Source organism: Setaria viridis, chromosome 3 (genome assembly GCF_005286985.2).
Source record: "Setaria viridis chromosome 3, Setaria_viridis_v4.0, whole genome shotgun sequence".
In the NCBI taxonomy this organism is placed as follows: domain Eukaryota; kingdom Viridiplantae; phylum Streptophyta; class Magnoliopsida; order Poales; family Poaceae; genus Setaria; species Setaria viridis.
Window position 1 is genome coordinate 10062708 of NC_048265.2, and position 19009 is coordinate 10081716.

The following is a 19009-nucleotide window of genomic DNA, read 5'->3' on the forward strand; positions in this document are numbered from 1 at the left end:
CCAAGCCGAATTTGGGAAATCTAATTTCATCGAAAATGGCGAAGCGGTTGAATTTCATGTGTAATTTTTTTTAGATCAATTTTCATATAAAATTCGCCTCGATCCGAGATTGTACCGAAAAGTTATGGCCGTTTTACCGAAACGCATAATCTCGGTGAATAATCCGATCCAGTAGTTGATCTAATCGACTACTACGCATCATATGCGTCTGGCGTATGAACCTAGGTTTCGATTCGACCAATCACATTGATCTTCGCTCACTGCAACTGGCATTATGTGTATCACTTAACTCCGATGGCGGAAATTCGACCGGTAGAAGTATATCGTTACACGACCATTGCAGCAAGAACACGGAACTAGGTCATAGATCAATCTGAAAAATCGCATATCTCCATATGCACACATCTCGAATCCATAACAAAACAGCTACGGCTTTGATACCACTGTTGGGATATGAGGTAGGCTACGCTAGTGCAAAATAAAAAAAAATTCTACCGTGTAAAACAAAAAAACTGCCGTTATAGATCACGGGATTACCACTCGACGCACAGGTGCGGAAGTTGTAGATACACGTCGGGACAGCGAAGTCGATCACACATCGACGCAGTGTAGTCGAACACGTCGACGTCGAGCAGCTCCTCAGCAGCTCGTCCACGTGCAGCGACTCCCTCCTCGTGTCGCAGCTCGTCAGGCTCGTTGTCGGCTCGTCAGGTTCCTCGTCGGAGCTCTCGTGCGGTGGCTCGTCCAAGTGCTGCAGATGCAACACCTCCAAGGTATCCACACGTGCGGGGAGGAAGCGTCGCAAGCCGGACTGCTAGATCTGTGAGTTGCAACAAGACGATGGCGTGGGAGGCGCGACTGCTCCTGGTGCGAAAAGGGATTGAACCCTAGGGCGCCCCCCACCCCTCAATATATAGGGGTTCCTAACGGGCCTCTGGTCCGAGGCCCATTAGTACTTCTAAACTTGGTCCAATTCAGATCACATCCAAATTGGACTTTCAGCCCTTTAAGTGTGTGACCCTATAGGTTCATATACGTATAGACATAGACCGAGTACTCCTACTCGGCCCATAGTTAGTAGCGACCTCTAGCAAGACATACTAACTCCTATACACACACGAAGATCATATCAGACGAACCATCACAACATCATGTACATGCTATTCCCTTTGCCTCACGATATTTGATCTAGCTCCAAGCAGACCACTCTTTCTCGACGCTATGATTCGGAATCTCTTTCTAGGTTAACTCTTAACCTCACGTAGCATGGTCATGCATTTCCGAATCCGATCACTCGAGGGGCCCAAAGGTATCTCTCTCAAATGGAGAGGGGCAAATTCCATCTTGACTGACCATGCCTCACAGCATGCTTCGTGACAAACCCGAAAGCTACCTTTATAACTACTTAGTTACGGTGCAGCGTTTGATAGTCTCTAAGTAAGTCGATCCACATCTTGAGTACATGCGACAATCTCAGGTCTAAAGATAAAGCGTACATGTTGTGTAAAGAGAACTATGTAACTAGCGTTGGGTCAGTCCTAGCACATGTCTCTACACGTGCCCACGTTATTAGTTTGACATCTCCATGTCCATGACTTGTGAAACATAGTCATCAACTAATACATGTGCTAGTCTAATATTCATATGTGTCCTCACATGAACTTCGACTAGGGACAACTTTTATAATAACCATACAAGTAAAGAGTTTCACACACAATTCACATAATTGCAAATAAATTCAAGTAGCCTTTAATAGATATTCAAGGAACACAATATATAACATGGATACAATGGAATATCATCATCTTTATGATTGCCCTAGAGCATACCTCCAACGAGTCGGTGGAACAGCCTCGTCCCTCGCACCGCTCATTTCTGTGTGCGGCCCGCCGGATGGGAGGGCGGTAAGGTAGCTACTGCCGTTTCACCGGGTGGTAGCTTCTCTTACAGCAGTTGAGAAGGCGGTAGCCCTTTACCGCCGCTTGAAATCAAATATAGATCTATTTCTGCAAATTTTTCGTTCGACTATTTATTTCTGCAAAATCAAAAAAATATATAAAAATAAAAAAAGTTCGACGGACGCAGCAGCATGCGTTCTGTGATCCAGCCCAATAACTCATTTCAGTCAGGCCCGGAGTAGCCCACGGCCCGCGTGGTAAAAACCTCTCTGGCCAGACGTGTCTCGTCTCCCACTAACCCCTATCCGCTTCCGTCTTCCGCCCCGAGCGGCAAAGCCTCCGGCCGGCTGCTTCCCACGCAGCGAATGGCGTCTCCCGCCTCCGCCTCGGCGCGGCCTCTATCCCTCCCCCTAACCGCCCCGCTCCCCCGTTATTCCTCGCGCATCCTCCGCGCACCCTCCTCCCGCCTCCTCCCGGGCCGCCGCGTCGCGCTCGCGCCGGCCCGGCCTGGCGCCGCGCTCCTCTCCAGCCTCAGCGACGCGCGGGAGCAGGAGGAGGAGGTGGAAGACGAAGAGGAATTCTATGGGGAGGAGGATGAGCAAAGGGAATACGACGGCGAGGAGGAGGAACAGGAATACGACGAGGAGCTGGTGGAGGTGGGCTACGTGTCCGGCGCGCACGGGGTGCGCGGGGACGTCCTCGTCACGCCACGCACCGACTTCCCCGAGCTCCGTTTCGCCACGGTAACCCATGTTAAATTGGCTGTGGGCTCCCTCGCTGTCATACCAATGCTAATTGGCTGTTGGTTTCACGGTTGCCTCTTGTTTGTTCTGACAGCCGGGGACGAGATGGCTGAGGGCTCGGGCTGCTGGGAAGCAACAGGTCAGGGAATTCGAGCTTGTTCGAGGAAGGGCCCACACGGGGAAGAAGTGTTGGATCGTCAGCTTCGATGGTATCCATAACCTGGATGAGGTCTGTCTTCTTTGCATTCCCTGGGGTATTTTGCTGTTGCTTGCTGATTTGTGTACCTCAGGTCCACAGCTAGTCTAAGAGGTACCAAAGTAAGGCACCTTGCTTATTGATAGGATGAGCAGTCTAAATCAACTATTCTATCTGTAATATTGGTTAGAAGGTTAGTGGACTGCTTGCTGCCTTGCTGGAACTGGAAATCCTTGACTTAATGCGAAATCTTGTTTTATATTTCTGTTGCTCTCAATCTGCATATGAGATGTAGAGTAAAATATCACAGCAGCTGGCTGGCTCAATTTGCATGCTCTCAATCTGCATACGAGATGTAGAGTAACAAATCACGACAGCTGGGCGGCTCAATTTCTATGACTGGGCATTACTGTCAGATTAGTCCGGCTCAAAGTAGCAAATGTTGCTCTTCTTTCAGTTTGAGTTACTGCTTTGCCTTATGTTGAAGTACAGTTACCTTCTGACATAATTCTGTTGCTACTCTCGTTTCAGGCTAGGCAAATAGTCGGTTCAGCTATACTCGTGAAAGCTGGAGATAGGCCAGAAATTGAGGACGATGAGTTCTTCTCACTTGACCTTGTTGGAATGAGAGTTATTGTCAAGGTACATGTGTCTTTATGTTTTGTTTTTCAAGTTATTGCCGCATCATTGGTTGATTTCAATTAGGGCAATTTAAGGCACATCACACATGCGCTGTCACTACCTAATAAGGGAAATTTAGGCCTATGCTGTTTCAATCACAGTTTTGATCCATGCCTCTGTTTTTTTTTTTTGGCTTATTCGATTCATGTTTTTGGTTTGCAAAACTTGTTCAGTTAAGAGTCATTTGTCTTTTAAATTGCTCTCTCCACTCCCTAAAAGCAGGCAAAACTTTTAAGACCTTATTTGTTACCTTTTAAAATTGCTCTGTACCCTGAAAGTAGTTGAAAACTCAAAATTGTAGAAAGGCTGCACACAGTATCCTACTTATTTTCCATGGAGGTATTGAGATCAAGATTTAGTAACTGAAAATGTTTCTCACAGGATACAGGCAAGCTTGTAGGAACAGTTGGCCAGGTTTTCAATTTTGGAGGCGGAGATCTTCTACAGGTGATGCTTGGCTCTGCTGAGGGTACTGCTGTGGATCCAGATTCAGAAAATCAAGATTCAACTTCATCACGTGATCATGTGTGGATTCCATTTGCTGAAGATATTGTACCTGATGTTGATATGGAGAGCAGAGAAATGTGGATTACACCTCCAAAGGGGTTACTTGAGCTCAATTCACGATCTGACAAGAGATCAAAGAAAGAAAGGCGTGTGATGGTTAGGTCTGCATCATCCTTTTCTTGCATATCATTTTCACACCTACAATCATGATTTGCATCTTAAAAGAAACAAATAATATTTCAGGTCCATAGTACCGAAATGTTGATAGCAGCAGATGTCCTGGCTATTGAAGATTGTAGATACATGTGGCATTTATTATAATAAACAGATTAAAGTATACGATGAATTTTGATGCTTCAGGTCTCCTAACAAAAACCAATTTGATGTTAGGAGCTGGTGTTTTATATTGTGTTCTTTTTTCTAAATTAATGCATGACCCAGTTTGGATTGACACAGGAGTGGAAGGACAGGAAGAGGCTTCAACGACGTGTAATTGCTGGAAAGAAGGTGCTCTCCGAAATGGATCAGGGCCATGTTCTGGAAGGTTTGGTATCAGGGGACAAGGTCCAAAAGGCATCACTTGCAGAGCAGATTGGTTGCATTGACTTTCAATTGTTCCGACATGCAGTGCATTGTGTTAGCAAACAAATTGAGAGGTAACACCCGTTCAGTATCCTGCCAACGTCTTCTTCAAAAGAAACAGAATATTCGATTTATTTACTGCACCTTTACTACATACACATGTTGACACTGCCTGAGTACCAGCTATGGTAATCTCATTTGCTCTCCAAACTTGTCAATTTCAGCTCTTCAAAAAAATTGCTGGCTAACTCTTCATTGTCAAGGAAAAAGGTAATCAAAATACCATACAAGGGTCTCATCAACCTTGGAGAGAAAGCTGAACATTCATTCAGTAGAGAACTCAAACATGGTCTTGAGATTCTCCTGAAGTCAAAAGCAGCTATTGTACTTGTTAGAAATGGCTCAGACTCTGATGCTGAGTTTCTGAGTTTGCTCAGTTCTCTTTGTGAGTTAATGAAGGTATGCATTCTTTTTTATGGTTGTTGAATGTAGTTTTAACATATAGGTGTAGAATAACATGTGAGTGCTTATTCTGTATTTATTTGCATATGTTGTTAATTCCTAACATACATAATTTCCTCAAAGAACAAAAGTGAAGAACTGCTAACAACCACTACTATTGATACTGAAGTTGAACCTGCCCATTAACCTTTGGTTCTGTAGTTTCTACTGTGTTTTAAGTGTATATAGCTCCTTTTTATATCAGGAATATACTTTGATGAATATATCATCGGATGGATTAGTCTATTTAGTCATGAAAACCGCAGTTATCGTTGGTCACCTGTTGCTTATTTGCTACATATGTGCTGTGCTGTTAGAAGTTATGCTCGACAAAATGGTCATCATATGGATAAGGCTGATCCCTTTTTGCTTGACACAGGTTATTGGAAATCATGTACCACCCCCTTTCATTATTGTTTCACCACCTGGTCATGTGGAGTCAGTTAGGACCTGCCTAATAGAGAATGACTATTTTAATCTGGATACAAAGAAGGTACTGAGCTCAAAGCATTGTCTTGTTATGATCGTCGTCCTAATTTTTCTTTTCTTCCTATAATGTTTTGTGGAATAATTTGCAGGTGTGGGTTCTAGAAGAGCTGGAGCTTCCAATTGTCAGTATGTCCTCCGAGGCCAGCAGAAAAAAGGTTCTGATGAAGTCTCCCTGGGAGATAATTAAAAAGACAGCAGGATCTGGGGGTATTTTTAGCTTACTGTCATCAAACAAAATTTTGGATTCCCTCAATCAAATGGGCGTACAGTATACACAGGTATTATCATCTGCTGTCACCTAACTGTCTTCTCATCATACATATAGTTGCATTCACTAATCCTTCTGAATCACGGAGAATTAATCACTTTGTTGTATGGAACAACAACAATGAGATGCGTCCTAGTGTGAGCTCAAATCTCACAAGTTTGCGCCTCTTTCATTCCTCCTTCACTGTGTTCTGTAGCTTGGTATTACCTGAAACGACTTTACTTTTCCGTTGCAGATATGCAGCTCATCCAGTAGGCCAGTCATCGGGCATCCTCTGCTCTTTGGCGCTGTCGCTTCCAGCGGTGCTGATGTTGGCGTCAAGCTCTCCACGAGCGGTGAAACCGAAGACGATTTCGACTTGATCATTTCCATCGATCTGCTGAACAAGATGTGCCGAGATGTCACTCAGCTCAGGTTCTCTGCCCGCCCTGATCAAAACGCGCACGTCGAGCATGTCGACGGCCAGTGGGTCGCCGTCCAGCCGGAGGCGACGAATTCCCATCGCCTGCACGCCGACGTTACGAGTATATTGAACTCTTGCGCTCCTGATAAGGTGTGTGTTATGGAGATCATTGAGCAATAAAAGTTTCTTCTTGACAGTGCACTGTACATAATCGCAATTACTTCTTGATGTGTGCGACACTTTTTCTATTGTTTTTTTACGACGCTTTTCTACTGCTGTATTGCACCTGCTGTAGCCTGTATGAGTTTCGAGCAGCTGCGCAGCGGAATACTAGCCAGTAGCCACTGCCGATTCAGCCCCAGCCTAAAATGACATGATAAATAAAAAAGCTTTTGTGAATGAAATAACATATAACTAGGATGTTCATGAGGCTTTTTTTTTTTGTGAATTTCAGTCCAGATTAGGATTCTATTTCCTACAAAGGCTGTTAGAACAGAGAAATAGATTTATTTGCAAAGAAGAAGAAGAAATAGATTTGGAACGTGCTCCTGTTCTGTTAACTTGATTTAATGCAAATGAGTTCAAATCTCATTTTATGTTACTCTGTTATCTTCTTTTCGCCAAAATCCTTGCCTTGTTTCGTCTAACGTTTGTGCTCCAAAGAGGCCATCGACATTTTTCACTCTGCAAGGGGCATCTATGCGTAAAAGACAATTGGAAAATTCTAGAACCTATAAACATCATAATATGACTTAAATGTGCAGAACTGGAAGCAGAACGCTCCAAATGGTTAAATACAAAATTAAGTGTTGCACTGTACACATCCACATTTTTTTCCCACCCCCGTTTTTAAGATGGGTAATTCTTCCCCTTTTCCTCGAAAGGGGCTGTGAGATTTTTCAACCCCGCCCTGCTCTTCACTCTTCACGGCACCAGGAAGACCACAACATTGGCGCGAGATCACTGACCCATTTTGCTCACCAAACAAGAGCAACGAAGGTGGCGCTCGCCATTTTCCGAGCCTGAAAATCCTTTCCGGACGCCTACATCGTTGATCAGGTATGAACCTCCCGTCCGTGCTTCTGGATTTCCAGCTGGAGGGAAGGGGCAGCTGGAGCTGCACTCCGGTTCCCATCTTATTATCCTCCCCAAGGGCACTGCTCTAGTACAAACTTGTAACTCCATAGTGAAGAACGCCGGCCTTGCTGTACCCACCAGCGACCGCCGTGATGCCATTGAAGGGAGCAACGCTGTGCATCATGCTCCTTTGGAGAGCGGCCCTTTCTGTTAGATCAGCTCTGGGTACACCCCTCGAGACGTAGTACTGCGACGGCCGTATGTCCCGGGCCATCTCAGGTGCTACTTTGGCTTCCATAACATGCTGCCCTGGCCTATATTGCATCCGGTCTTTCTCAAGCTCTCGCTGATAATCCTGCCTGTCCGAGCTGTCCGACTTCAGGTGGTAGCAGTAGACTGATGAGTTGTTAGTTGCTGGAGGAGCAACTGGATTCCTTGCCACCCGTCGCGTAATGTGTTGATCGGCGACACTTGCATTCTCGAATGGTAATACTGGGCCAACCACCCTTCCTGGTCTAGCTGCAAGATTGGCAGAGATTAAACATGTCAGGAAAATTGTAAGTCAGGAGGGACTGAAAAACAAGCTGCTGGATAGCCACAAACAGTAAATAGAAACAGTTACCTGTTGGAATCCTTTGAGGAACCTGGGAGGTTGCAACCGGACCTTCCTTTGCGGGAATCGGAGTGGAGTGAACGGTTGTAGTCCTGCAAGCAGCCAATCAAGGTCAGCAGTCTATACACCAGCCCTACCCATCATTTAATAGGGTTTAGGATTTTCTGGGATAAACTTTCCAAGAATCACAATCAATACACCATCCTATATCTAGTTGACATTACCCTGTTTAATCAATTTCAACACAAACAATACACGGAAGCACAAAATCATTGAAAGACAATGGAAAAAACAATTTAAGTTACCTTGGGAGAGAAACATGCTTCCTGTCGGTTGTGGCATTCCTCCCTCCACTTTCTTCTAAGCTAGCAAACTGCCTCCGGAAATTGTCAACAGCACTGGATAATAAAAAAAATCAAGAAATATTTAACGATGTATGTTGTGAATATTACCACATTGAAACATAATAACAAGAGGGAAAAAGAACTAAAAGATATAGTCAAGGTAAAAGACCTGGGATATAGAAAGCTTGTTTTTTCAGAGCCGTTCTTGTAATCCTTCAGAAGTTGAGGATGGTACTCCAGTATCTCCTGGAATATAAGTTCCTTGACATCCTCTTTGGTAAACTTTCTCCGTTCAAACTCAAATTCCATTTTCGAAATTGGCTGGCATGATGGTTCCCTCTCCACTTTTGCAATGCCTTTAAAGTAGGGATCAGCCAATGCCTGATCAACCATACAACAGAATTATTTTTTGTTAAGAATGTTTCTGTGAAGTAAAACAAATAACAACAGCATAAACGTAAAACCTATGATCCATACAAACCTACCTCTTCAGCAGTTGGTCGATCCTTTGGATCAAATGCTAGAAGCCTTTGCAAGAGCTTGAGCGCCGAAGGATCTGCATTGGGGAACTTCTCTGAAAAGGGTATTGGCTGTTTCTTCCTCATGCTGCTAAGATACCTCCTTGCTTTCTCATTTCGAATCTGTAATCGATGTGGAAAAACATTTTAGACTTTGCAATAATTTGTGCTCAAGTTGAACATGTCAATATTTCCGTAAATAATAAAACGTACCTGTGAAACAGTATCTGCTGATGGTGTACCCAAGAGATCAGTCATCAAATCCAATTGGTGAACCACATTTTTACCAGGGAACAAAGGCTTTCCAGTCAAAATCTCAGCAAAAATGCAACCGATGCTCCACATATCAATAGCCGGTGAATACTGCACAAGAGAATCAACTTAGTACCATCGGAATAACTGAAACTAAACATGAAGATGGAAGAAACGAAAACCCAGCCAATAAGACTTAACAAAACCACAGTATGAGGAAATTGAGTACCTTAGTAAAGAAAGACCCACACAGCTCTGGAGCCCTGTACCATCTAGTAGCAACATAGTCCTGCGAGTCATTTTAGGGCAGACAGTGAGACTTAAGTTGGAAGTAGGACTTTTTGGTGTGGAACACACTACATCAACCATGTTGTCATAAGAGGCTTTGATAAAAATGCAGTATTGTGAACTATAATAGAACAGTAAAAATAACATACCGTCCAGAAAACTGTGGTAGGAGAGTCATTAAACGCAACCCTTGCTAGTCCAAAATCACATATCTTGAGTTTGCAGTTAGCATTTGCTAATATATTTTTTGGCTTTAAATCACGATGATAAACATTAGCTGCAGCAAAAAAAACAAGTGATCAGAACATAGCTCGAAGTCACTCTATGGTACATATAAAGTAAATGCATATGGCAGATTATAGGCGAAATAGGCACACACTTTTCAATCTTGCAGAATTTAAATAAAGATTTACACGAAAGAAATCAATACATCTGAGATAATGTGCATGAGAATTATTGCAACGATCCCCCTAAAAAAAAAGAATTATTGCAACGAAATAAAGACAGAATTGATCAATCCACTCAGACAATGCAAAAGTAACTTTCTAAGGTAAATTTTGAAATCAGGAGTATATACATGTACATTGCCATCTAAGCATGGAGAATGTCCAAGATATTTCAAATTTTCAACACAAAGAAAGGAATACTACATAATCAGAACCTCAAACTCAAAGCTAACTTCAGAAAGCAAGGAATGATCCAAAATACAGGACACACGTGAGAGTAGTGGGATAGGTGGAGAAACAACTTTAAAGAATGGAGAGTACAGAATAAGTCCTTGTCATTGATTAGCACTAAAGTTGAATCGTGTGCAGAGGCAACTAGGCTAGTCACAACCGTTCATACTCCTAATTGAAAACAGAAAAGCAGCACCATCACACTATGAATGCTAGTCAGAAAATAAGGGATCTTTAAAGGTGCATACCGGTATGAATATATTTCAATGCACGCAGCATCTGATAGAGAAAGAACTGATGGTGTTCCTTTGTTAAGTCATCATTAGCCTTAATAACTTGGTGAAGATCGGTATCCATCAGTTCAAAAACAACATAAATATCTCTGAAGTCCCTCCTCGATGGAGGTAACATTACATGTTTGATCTCAACAATATCAGGGTGCCTTAGAAGCCGGAGGAGCTTGATCTCACGGAGGATCCTAGCGGCGTCGGACAGATGCTCAAAGATATTCTGTATTTTCTTGATTGCTACCTTCTCACCAGTATGTTGGTCAATAGCTGAACAAACAACCCCGTAGCTTCCTTTGCCAATGATTTCCTGAATTTTGTATCTGTTGGCATCGCCGTATTCACTGAAGAAATCCATCTCTGGCGAATTCTGGAAGTTTAATAGTGGAAAACATTAAAATTGAGCACACAATAAACTTTTTTTTTTCTGAAAAGCATATCCAAGTCAACTTATATTACATAATGTAAACAATGACATATGACTCGGGAAATAGGAAGAAATTCAACGGAATTGCATCTTTTCATGTGTTAAACAGCTGAACCACCAAAATCAAACAATCAGCACAGAAAAATAAGCAGAGGTGAAATCCACAGGAACTGATGAACCGACTCCTCCAGAGATAGCAAGAGACAACTACTTCTGATATGCACCAAAAGAAGCTTTCTTGTATACTAAATGAACCAATGGAATAGTAAAGTTTTAGCCTGATTTCTACTCACCCACACCAAACTACAAACTGACGGCAAGTAATCCTCCAAACAACTCAAGTGCAAAAGCTCTGCAGTATCTACCCCCTCTGACCCAGCCTAGACTGGCCTTTGCCACCGGCCAAAGAACTCATGATCTCTCAAACCGCTCAGGATGGGCACTCAGCTTAAAATATATAGACGGTAAATATGCCTCCCCAGTGGGCAAGGAATATTTATGCTAAGCTATCTCTGACCACAAAGGAAAGAAAATAGCCGACCTGGATTAGGATAAACATACCAAGTCACCGAATCCAATACCCCCGTTTACCAAGACTCCTCGACCACCAGTGTTGCGTGGTAAACAAGAATTACCGCGCCCTCTTTACGATAGCGGGAAAAGAGCCAGGTTTTGGGGGATTTGGAAACCTTAACTAAAGAGAGAGATAGAGAGCGGATTTCCTGCAGGTATAGTACCATGGTGGATTTTGACTCTGAGGAATACTAGCTCCAATAATTCGGATAAGACGGGATCTCCTAAGAAGGCAAGAAATCACTATGGTAAATCTCATTATCCTAGGAAGTATATTCTCGCGCGCAGGAAGCAAACTGGTCAGGATCAGAGCCGCAAGAAATCCAAATCCCCCCAAATCCAGCAGCTCCGGCCGTGCCAAACTACGTAGAAGACAGACAGAGGCCACATCCTTATCCAGTCACCCCACACGAGCACCGCTGCTCAGGGCACCACACGGCCCCTAAACCCCACGGGACTCTTCGCATCCATGGCACCAAGAAGGCAGAAGAAAAGAAGCAATCTTTCAGTCTGGAACCGAGCTCCCCCACCTTCTTCCTCTGCTCCGCATGCGCCGGCGCACCCGCATTTGCCTCCGGCATCGTCAGGCCGCGGCCGGAGAGATCTCGCCGGAGAAGTGAGCCCTCGCCGCTCCAATCCGCAGCGAAATCGCAGGCAGGGACGAGACGAGAATGAAGAGGGAGGAGGAGGAGGAAGTGGACGAGAGGGGCAGCAGCGGCATCCTCTTGGTTATATGCGCGCGGTGCAGGCGGGGGTGGGTGCCAAACGAGCCGAAGCCGAGGGAGGCGTGGGTGCTTCTTGGTCGCTTCGGGTGGACGGTCCTACCCCTGCAGGGACAGCCGAGCTTATGGATGGCATCGGGCACGTTGCGGGTAAATCACGGACCCTCACCCACGAGGCAAATCTTGTATCCGTGTCCGCACCCGCCGCCCATAGGAAGTTGTGCCCGCACCCGTCATCCGTGGGCACACCCGTGCTTGCTAGGCAACCAGCAAAATCACTCTCGCTCGGAGGTTTAGGGTGGCGAGTAGTAACCGAGGCGCCGGGCATCGAGGGCTTTGCCGCTCGGTCACTCTCGCTCGGAGGATGGCTAGGGTGCTGGGTGTCGATGCCTCGGTGGCTCGGTCGCTCCCGGCTCCTCCGCAGCTCTGCTTGAGCGAGGGCGGGTGGCGGAGCGGCCTCCCGGGCTCACGGCGGAGCAGCCTCGCAAGGGGACTGGGGGAGTTGGGGTCTCGGGGAGGTGGCGGCGGCTGCTTGGTGTGCGGGGTACGGCTGGGAGGAATGAAGGAGGGAACCCTAAAAATCCTGTTGGTTCGCTTATATAGTTGTACAAGGTCCACATGTCACGCACTATGTAGTAGGTTTGCGGGCACAGGTAAGATATTTTTATGCCCGCTAATTTTTTGCCCGCGGGCACAAACTCAAACCCACACCATTGCCCGTGGGCACAAAATAGAACTCGTATCCTTGCCCTACAGAGTTTTTTCTCGCGGGCACGCGGGTAATTTGTGCCCGTTGCCATCCCTAGTTGAGCTGCCTGGTGGCCGCGTCATTGTTGCCTTGTTGGGGGTGAAGCAGTAGGGGTAGTCTCAGTATACGTGTCTATTGCTGTGCTGGGTTTGACTTGTAGTCGTGTGTGAGTCCCTCTGTAACTGACGAAGCACAAGACTCTGTACCTGACAAAGCACTGGAGCAGGCAACTATTTCAACGATGATAATATCTCTATTCACAATGAAGACTCTGCTAGTGATCCATAGTTGTTCCTTCACTATATCCTTGGCAGCTATTTCTGGTGTTTCTTCACCAAAGACATTGTGTCTGCAGGGCATTATACAAGGCCTCATTGTCCGTATCTTGGTGGATTCAGGCAGCTCTCATACTTTTGTTAGCCAGGTGTTGGCTGATAAGTTATCTGGTGTTCAATCAAATTCCTCTGCCATGAAAGTTTAGGTGGCCAATGGTAATACCCTGCAGTGCAGTTCCCATCTTCCCAATGCTATTTGGTCAATTAATGGGTATGCATTACATGTGATATGAAGGCATTGTCTATTTCATCCTATGATATGATTCTGGGTCTGGACTAGCTTGAGCAATTCAGTCCAATGAAAGTGCACTGGAAACAAAGGTGGATGGCTATCCCTTATGCTGATTCTACTATGGTATTATATGGTGAAAGCCCAATACTATCTGAGGGTTCTGTCATTCAGGTGTACTCTGTGGAGGTACCTGTTACTGATTCTGTTCAAGTGAACCTCCCTTCTGAAGTGCAACACCTTATTGAAGAGTTTGCTAGCATTTTCTCAGGGCCAACAGATCTTCCTCCACCAAGATCTTGTGATCATTCTATTCCATTGGTGGAAGGTGCCGCTCCTATTTGTGTTCGACCTTACAAGTTCACACCAGCTTTGAAGATGAGATTGAGAAGCAGATAAAAGAAATGCTTGCTAGTGGGTTGATACAAAAGAGCTCTAGCCCCTTTTTATCATCAGTCCTGTTGGTCAAGAAGAAAGACAATTCATGGCGCTTTTGTGTTGATTATAGGCATTTGAATGCTATTGCCATCAAGGGCAAATATCCAGTTCCGGTCTGTTGACGCCAGATTTTGACACGTATGGAATCGGCGTCAAGGAGGAAAGGATTGGCCGATACGGCAAGTTAAAAGGTCACGATTGGGAATCGGCCGATTGGTGCTACAGTTGGAGATCGGTCGATTGGCGTTGCAGTGTTCTGATGGATAGAGTTGGTAGAGATCGGCCGATTGAAAGGCTAGAGCAATTGGGCCAATATGGGCTTAAAGTGGATGAGAAAGAGAAGACGAAGGGGGATTGGCCCGCAGGAGTGCAATAACCAACTCCGATATGAGTTGTACTTGTAAATATTCGTTTTTGTTTAAAATTAAAGATAGATCCTAATCGGTTAGGAAATTGGTTGTAACAGGCTATAAATAGCCATCTTTAGAGATCTATAAACAACACATCAATCAATACAACAATCTACTATTTCCTCATACTTTACTTTCAAGTCGGCGACTTCGCTAATACTTTTCTTCTTTCACGAGTTCATACGGGTTGGCAAGACTGCATCGACACGATCTCCGGCCGATTCTGTAAGTTCCGCTTATCGAGTAATATCTAAGCTTTAACTTCGGGTGCATCGCTGTCGTTTCGTTTAGATTTATTCACCAGTTATCGATATTTACCAGAATTATAGGTTTTACCTGTTGTTCTAGTTTTATCACCAGTTATCCAGCTTGACATTTGAGCTATCGACTTTATTATTGCTATTCTTTATTTATTATTTTCATATATAGCCGATTAGATCTATTTCAAGCATTGTTCTTGTAGCGTTATTCAGTTTACTCTAGTAGTTTTCTTCATAATTGCTACGTAGTTGTCGGCTGCATCATAGCCGATTATCTTTTTATAGCAAATCGGCCGATTCGCTGATGCGCTCCTCGAGATCAGAACTTTAGCCGATCGCAACTCCTGGAATTGGACATGGTTTACTCCTTGCCAATCAACAGGTTAGATTGGCTGGCACGTCGCGCGAACCGCACCAGGGCGATCACCCGAACAGGAATTAAGCAGATTCTCCCGGGTCGTGTGTCCGACGCTAAGGGTCAATCAGCTGACTTTTTAGCACCAACACGGTCATTGATGAATTTCTGGATGAATTGGTCCATGCTAGTTGGTTTTTGAGTTTGGATCTCCGATCTAGGTTCCATCAAATTCGGATCAAACCAGGTGAGGAATATAAAATGGCCTTCCAAACACATTGCGGTCACTTTGGGTTTAGAGTCATGGCCTTCAGATTAACTGGAGCTCCTGGTACTTCCAATTCTCTATGAATTCTACTCTTCAACCTTATCTCCGAAAGTTTGTGTTAGTCTTTTTCGATGACATACTTATCTATAGCAGCACATATGAGGAACATTTAGTACATCTCAGATTGGTGTTTGAACTGTTGGTCAAGGATCATTGGTTGGTGAAGCTGTCCAAGTGTTCATTTGCTCACCGTCAGATCAATTATTTGGGTCATGTGATCAGTGAGAAGGGAGTGGGTACTGATCCTAACAAGATTGTTGTTATTGCTCAATGGCCAATACCAGTTTCAGTCAAAGAACTAAAAAGCTTCTTGGGTTAGCTGGTTATTACCACAAATTTGTGAAGAAATTTGGCGTAATCAGTAGGCCATTGACTGATCTACTCAAGAAACACTCTATTTTTGTGTGGACACTGGACCATGACAAATCATTCAATGCTTTGAAGACAGCACTCTGTAACTCTGCAGTTCTTGCCTTGCAAGACTTCACTAACACATTCTCCATAGAAACATATGCAAGTGGCATTGGAGTTGGTGCTGTGCTGATGCAGGAGGGTCATCCTATTGCTTTTATCAGCAAAGCTCTAGGCCCTCATTCTCAAGGCTTATCTACATATGAAAAGGAGTAATTGGGTATCTTATTGGCAGTCCAGTGGTGGAGATCCTATCTTCAACACAAGGAATTCACTATCTATACTGACCAACGTAGTCTCTCACAGCTAAATGAACAAAGGTTGCATACTTCTTGGCAGCAGAAGGTATTCACTAAGTTGTTGGGCCTTCAATATAAGGTTGTTTATAAAAAAGGCTATGAGAACCGTGTGGCTGATGCACTATCAAGGAAGTCCTTCCATGAGTACCAATGTGCTGCATTGTCTACTTGTTCTTCACAATGGTTGTTTGAGGTGTTGGAAGCCTATAAACTAGATGAAGCAGCACTATCCATGGTTGCCAAATTATCTATTGACCAATCAACTGTTCTTGATTTTACACTGGTGAATGGGTTGTTGAGATATAAATAACGTATTTGGATTGGTAATAATCCACATCTACAACTTAAGCTCATGCAAGCTTGTCATAGCAGACCAATTGGTGGCCATTCAAGGATTCCAGTCACTTATTAGAGGATGAAACAACTCTTTGCATGGCGCGGAATGAAAACGACTGTTCAACAGTTTGTTAAGTCCTGCTTAGTTTGTCAACAAGCTAAACTAGATCGATCCAAGCTTCTGAGTTTGCTCCAACCCCTACCTGTTCCTTCGTCCGCTTGGCAAATTATTTCTATGGATTTTGTCGAAGGACTGCTACAATCTGGGTCGGCAAACTATGTCTTGGTTGTGGTGGACTCATTTACCAAATATGGTCACTTTATTCCTCTTCACCACCCGTTTACGAGCTTCTGGAGTGGCCAAAGCTTTTATGAGTCACATCTACAAACTACATGGCATGCCAACTGTGATTATTTCTGATCGTGATAGGATTTTCAACAGTTTGTTGTGGAAAGAGTTGTTCAAACTGGTAGGAGTTGAACTTCACATGAGTTCCAGCTATCACCCACAATCAGATGGGCAAATAGAGCATCTCAACCAAACTATGGAGACTTTCCTATGGTGTTTTGTGAATGCGTGTCCTTCCAAATGGATACACTGGCTTCCTCTTGTGAAGTACTAGTACAATACCTAACCACACTCAGCTACTGGGTTATCTCCTTTTGTCGCTCTTTATGTCTATTCTCCTAGGCATTTTTGGCATTTTGGAAGCAGATTCTGTGGAGGTTCCCAAGCTATCTATTTGGTTGCAAGATAGACAATTCATGAATGATCTTATCAAACAACATCTACATAGATCCAAGTTGCGTATGAAGAAGCAAGCTGGTCAGCATAGATCAGAGAGACAATTTGCAGTGGGTGATATGGTGTTTCTAAAGCTGCAGCCTTATGTTCAATCCTCTCTGGCGCCATGATCTAACCAGAAGCTTGCCTATAAGTACTTTGGACCATACAAAGTTCTCAACAAGATTGGACAGGTTGCCTATCGCTTTGCTCTTCTGTCTTGGTCCTCTATACATCCTATCTTCCATGTTTCTCAGTTGAAGAAGGCTGTGACGCCTAATGTGACGGTAATTCCTTTAGTTCCCTCTGATATTGAACTCCCTCACATCCCAGAGTTGTTTCTTTAGCAGAAGATGGTTGAACAAGGTACCTAGCAAGTTCCTCAAGTACTGGTGAAATGGTCAAGTTGGCTGACTTCAATGGCAACCTAGGAAGATGTTGCTAACTTGAAGAGGAGATTTCCTAGAGCTCCCGCTTGGGGTCAAGGTGGCTTTCAAGAGCGGGGGAATGTGAGTCCCTCTGTAACTGACGAAGCACAAGACTCTGTACCTGATGAAGCACTGGAGCAGGCAATGTTTCTATCGGCACTTGCCCTCCACCCCCTATTGAGCCGCCAAGACCAAGTCGGTCCAGGAAGCCCAATCCTCGCGTTGTCGGCCTAGACTGGGTGAACATGCTGGCAGGCATGGATGAAGAATATAAGCTAAGGAGCGTAGAAGGGGAGGGAGGACATTATTTGTATGAACTAAACGATCACTCTGATCTAATCATTCCTGGTTCCTCGCCCTGCTACCGTGCTGCCAACACTGTGTAGGGGTGGGTAGCGTTGACGTGGCTGGTCTCGCTGGGTTTTAACTCGTTGTGCGGATAATTCCTCTTTTTCCATGTGTCTCGCTGGGTTTTAACCCGCTGTGCGGATAATTCTTCCTTTTTTCCACGTGTCTGGAAAATGCACTGTATCTTCTGCGCCAAGACGATAATATCTTAATCTTGGACAGGGAAAAAGAGAGAAAGAACAAAATAAACTTAGCTTTCATATGAGAGATAAAGGACACGCAGTAAGAAACTTCGGACCAAACTGTACGAGTTACTGATGAATTTTATGTTAAATCTTGCTCAGCTCTAGGGGGACCATCTTAATGGGACATTGCCGATGTGCAATGGAATATGCTTGGTAGTTGATGCCCGCAATCTTGATTCTTATATGTGTGTGACTCATCGCTCAACAAAAAATAAACAATCATGATTCTCTCCCTAGCATATGTGTGGTCTAGAATCTCTCGTTGGGGACACAGTTTCGCTGATGAATGTGCCCTGGGATCCAGCCCAAGTACCGTCCTCCGCAGTGGCGCTGTACGATCTCGTTAGCGACAGGCCTCGTCGTCGTCGTCCCCTGGCGCTAGCAGTAGCGGCTGGTGGTGGAGTGGAGTGGAGTAGGTGGCGTGTTCCGTTGGCGCTGTAGCGTGAGCCCGATGCCCCAACTGATCCCCACTTGCCTCCCTTCTGATTCGACTAGCTCTTTTTTTCTTGTTTAAGCAAGGGCTTAGGGCACCCGCAATAGGCCTGTTAAGCTCTCTACAAGAGAGTCAAGTAGGAGAGAGGATAGGAGAGAGAATGTGCTCTTGCTTAACCCAGCGACACTCTATAGCACGCAATACAAAGTTCGTCAACAATGCGTTCTCATCCCCTTTGTCTCTCTTTGCCTCGATCCGCGTCGCCATGGCTCAAGGGCAGGCGGGTACCGCCGCTGGCGAGGGAGAGGATGGCAGATGGGGTAGAGCTTCACCACCACCATGGCCACCTGGCCGGGGCAAAGCACGCCGGCGTTAGCGTCGTAGGCCACCACTTCACCGAGCACCAGCAGCCGCTCCGTCCAGCCACGCGCCGGCATATTCCGTCGGTAGGCAGCAACCAGAGCACCGCAGAGGGGAAAGAGGACCGCCGGCGCTGGAAGTGGGGCGAGTGCGGCGGTGCTGGGAGAGGAGCGAGGGGCTGAGGGTGCAGCGACCGCTGATGAGGAATAAGAGAGG

General features: G+C 45.0%; 2 protein-coding genes across 3 annotated transcripts; one reads left to right on the top strand and one right to left on the bottom strand.

The window, feature by feature from the left end:
- The first annotated feature begins 2217 nt into the window (after positions 1–2217).
- Positions 2218–6464, top strand: LOC117847905 (uncharacterized). Its single transcript, XM_034729207.2, has 9 exons — positions 2218–2641; positions 2736–2870; positions 3369–3479; positions 3900–4181; positions 4482–4681; positions 4832–5066; positions 5488–5601; positions 5687–5875; positions 6101–6464. Exons 1-9 carry the CDS (start codon positions 2264–2266, stop codon positions 6446–6448), a joined length of 1992 nt encoding a protein of 663 aa, XP_034585098.1. The 5' UTR covers positions 2218–2263; the 3' UTR covers positions 6449–6464.
- Positions 6465–7016: 552 nt separating this feature from the next.
- Positions 7017–12061, bottom strand: LOC117847906 (mitogen-activated protein kinase 7). 2 transcript variants are annotated; one of them, XM_034729208.2, is made up of 10 exons: positions 11855–12061; positions 10286–10694; positions 9510–9637; positions 9302–9361; positions 9034–9183; positions 8788–8943; positions 8472–8683; positions 8264–8356; positions 7968–8050; positions 7017–7864 (listed from the first exon to the last, which is right to left on the bottom strand). In XM_034729208.2, the coding sequence occupies exons 1-10, from the start codon at positions 11903–11905 to the stop codon at positions 7431–7433; spliced, it is 1776 nt and encodes a 591-aa protein (XP_034585099.1). In that variant the 5' UTR covers positions 11906–12061; the 3' UTR covers positions 7017–7430. The 2 variants fall into 2 exon arrangements, with proteins under 2 accessions (XP_034585099.1, XP_072148775.1); XM_072292674.1 differs by lacking the exon at positions 11855–12061 and adding an exon at positions 11045–11848.
- Between the last annotated feature and the right edge of the window lie 6948 nt (positions 12062–19009).

Coding starts and splice junctions, on each gene's coding strand:
- LOC117847905 (XM_034729207.2), top strand. CDS start 2,264: ATGGCGTCTCCCGCCTCCGCCTCGGCGCGGCCTCTATCCCTCCCCCTA. Junction 2,642..2,735: donor CCGAGCTCCGTTTCGCCACG/GTAACCCATGTT, acceptor TTGTTCTGACAG/CCGGGGACGAGATGGCTGAG. Junction 4,182..4,481: donor AGAAAGAAAGGCGTGTGATG/GTTAGGTCTGCA, acceptor GGATTGACACAG/GAGTGGAAGGACAGGAAGAG.
- LOC117847906 (XM_034729208.2), bottom strand. CDS start 11,905: ATGCCGGAGGCAAATGCGGGTGCGCCGGCGCATGCGGAGCAGAGGAAG. Junction 8,357..8,471: donor ACAAGCTTTCTATATCCCAG/GTCTTTTACCTT, acceptor TTTATTATCCAG/TGCTGTTGACAATTTCCGGA. Junction 7,865..7,967: donor TCCTCAAAGGATTCCAACAG/GTAACTGTTTCT, acceptor CCAATCTTGCAG/CTAGACCAGGAAGGGTGGTT.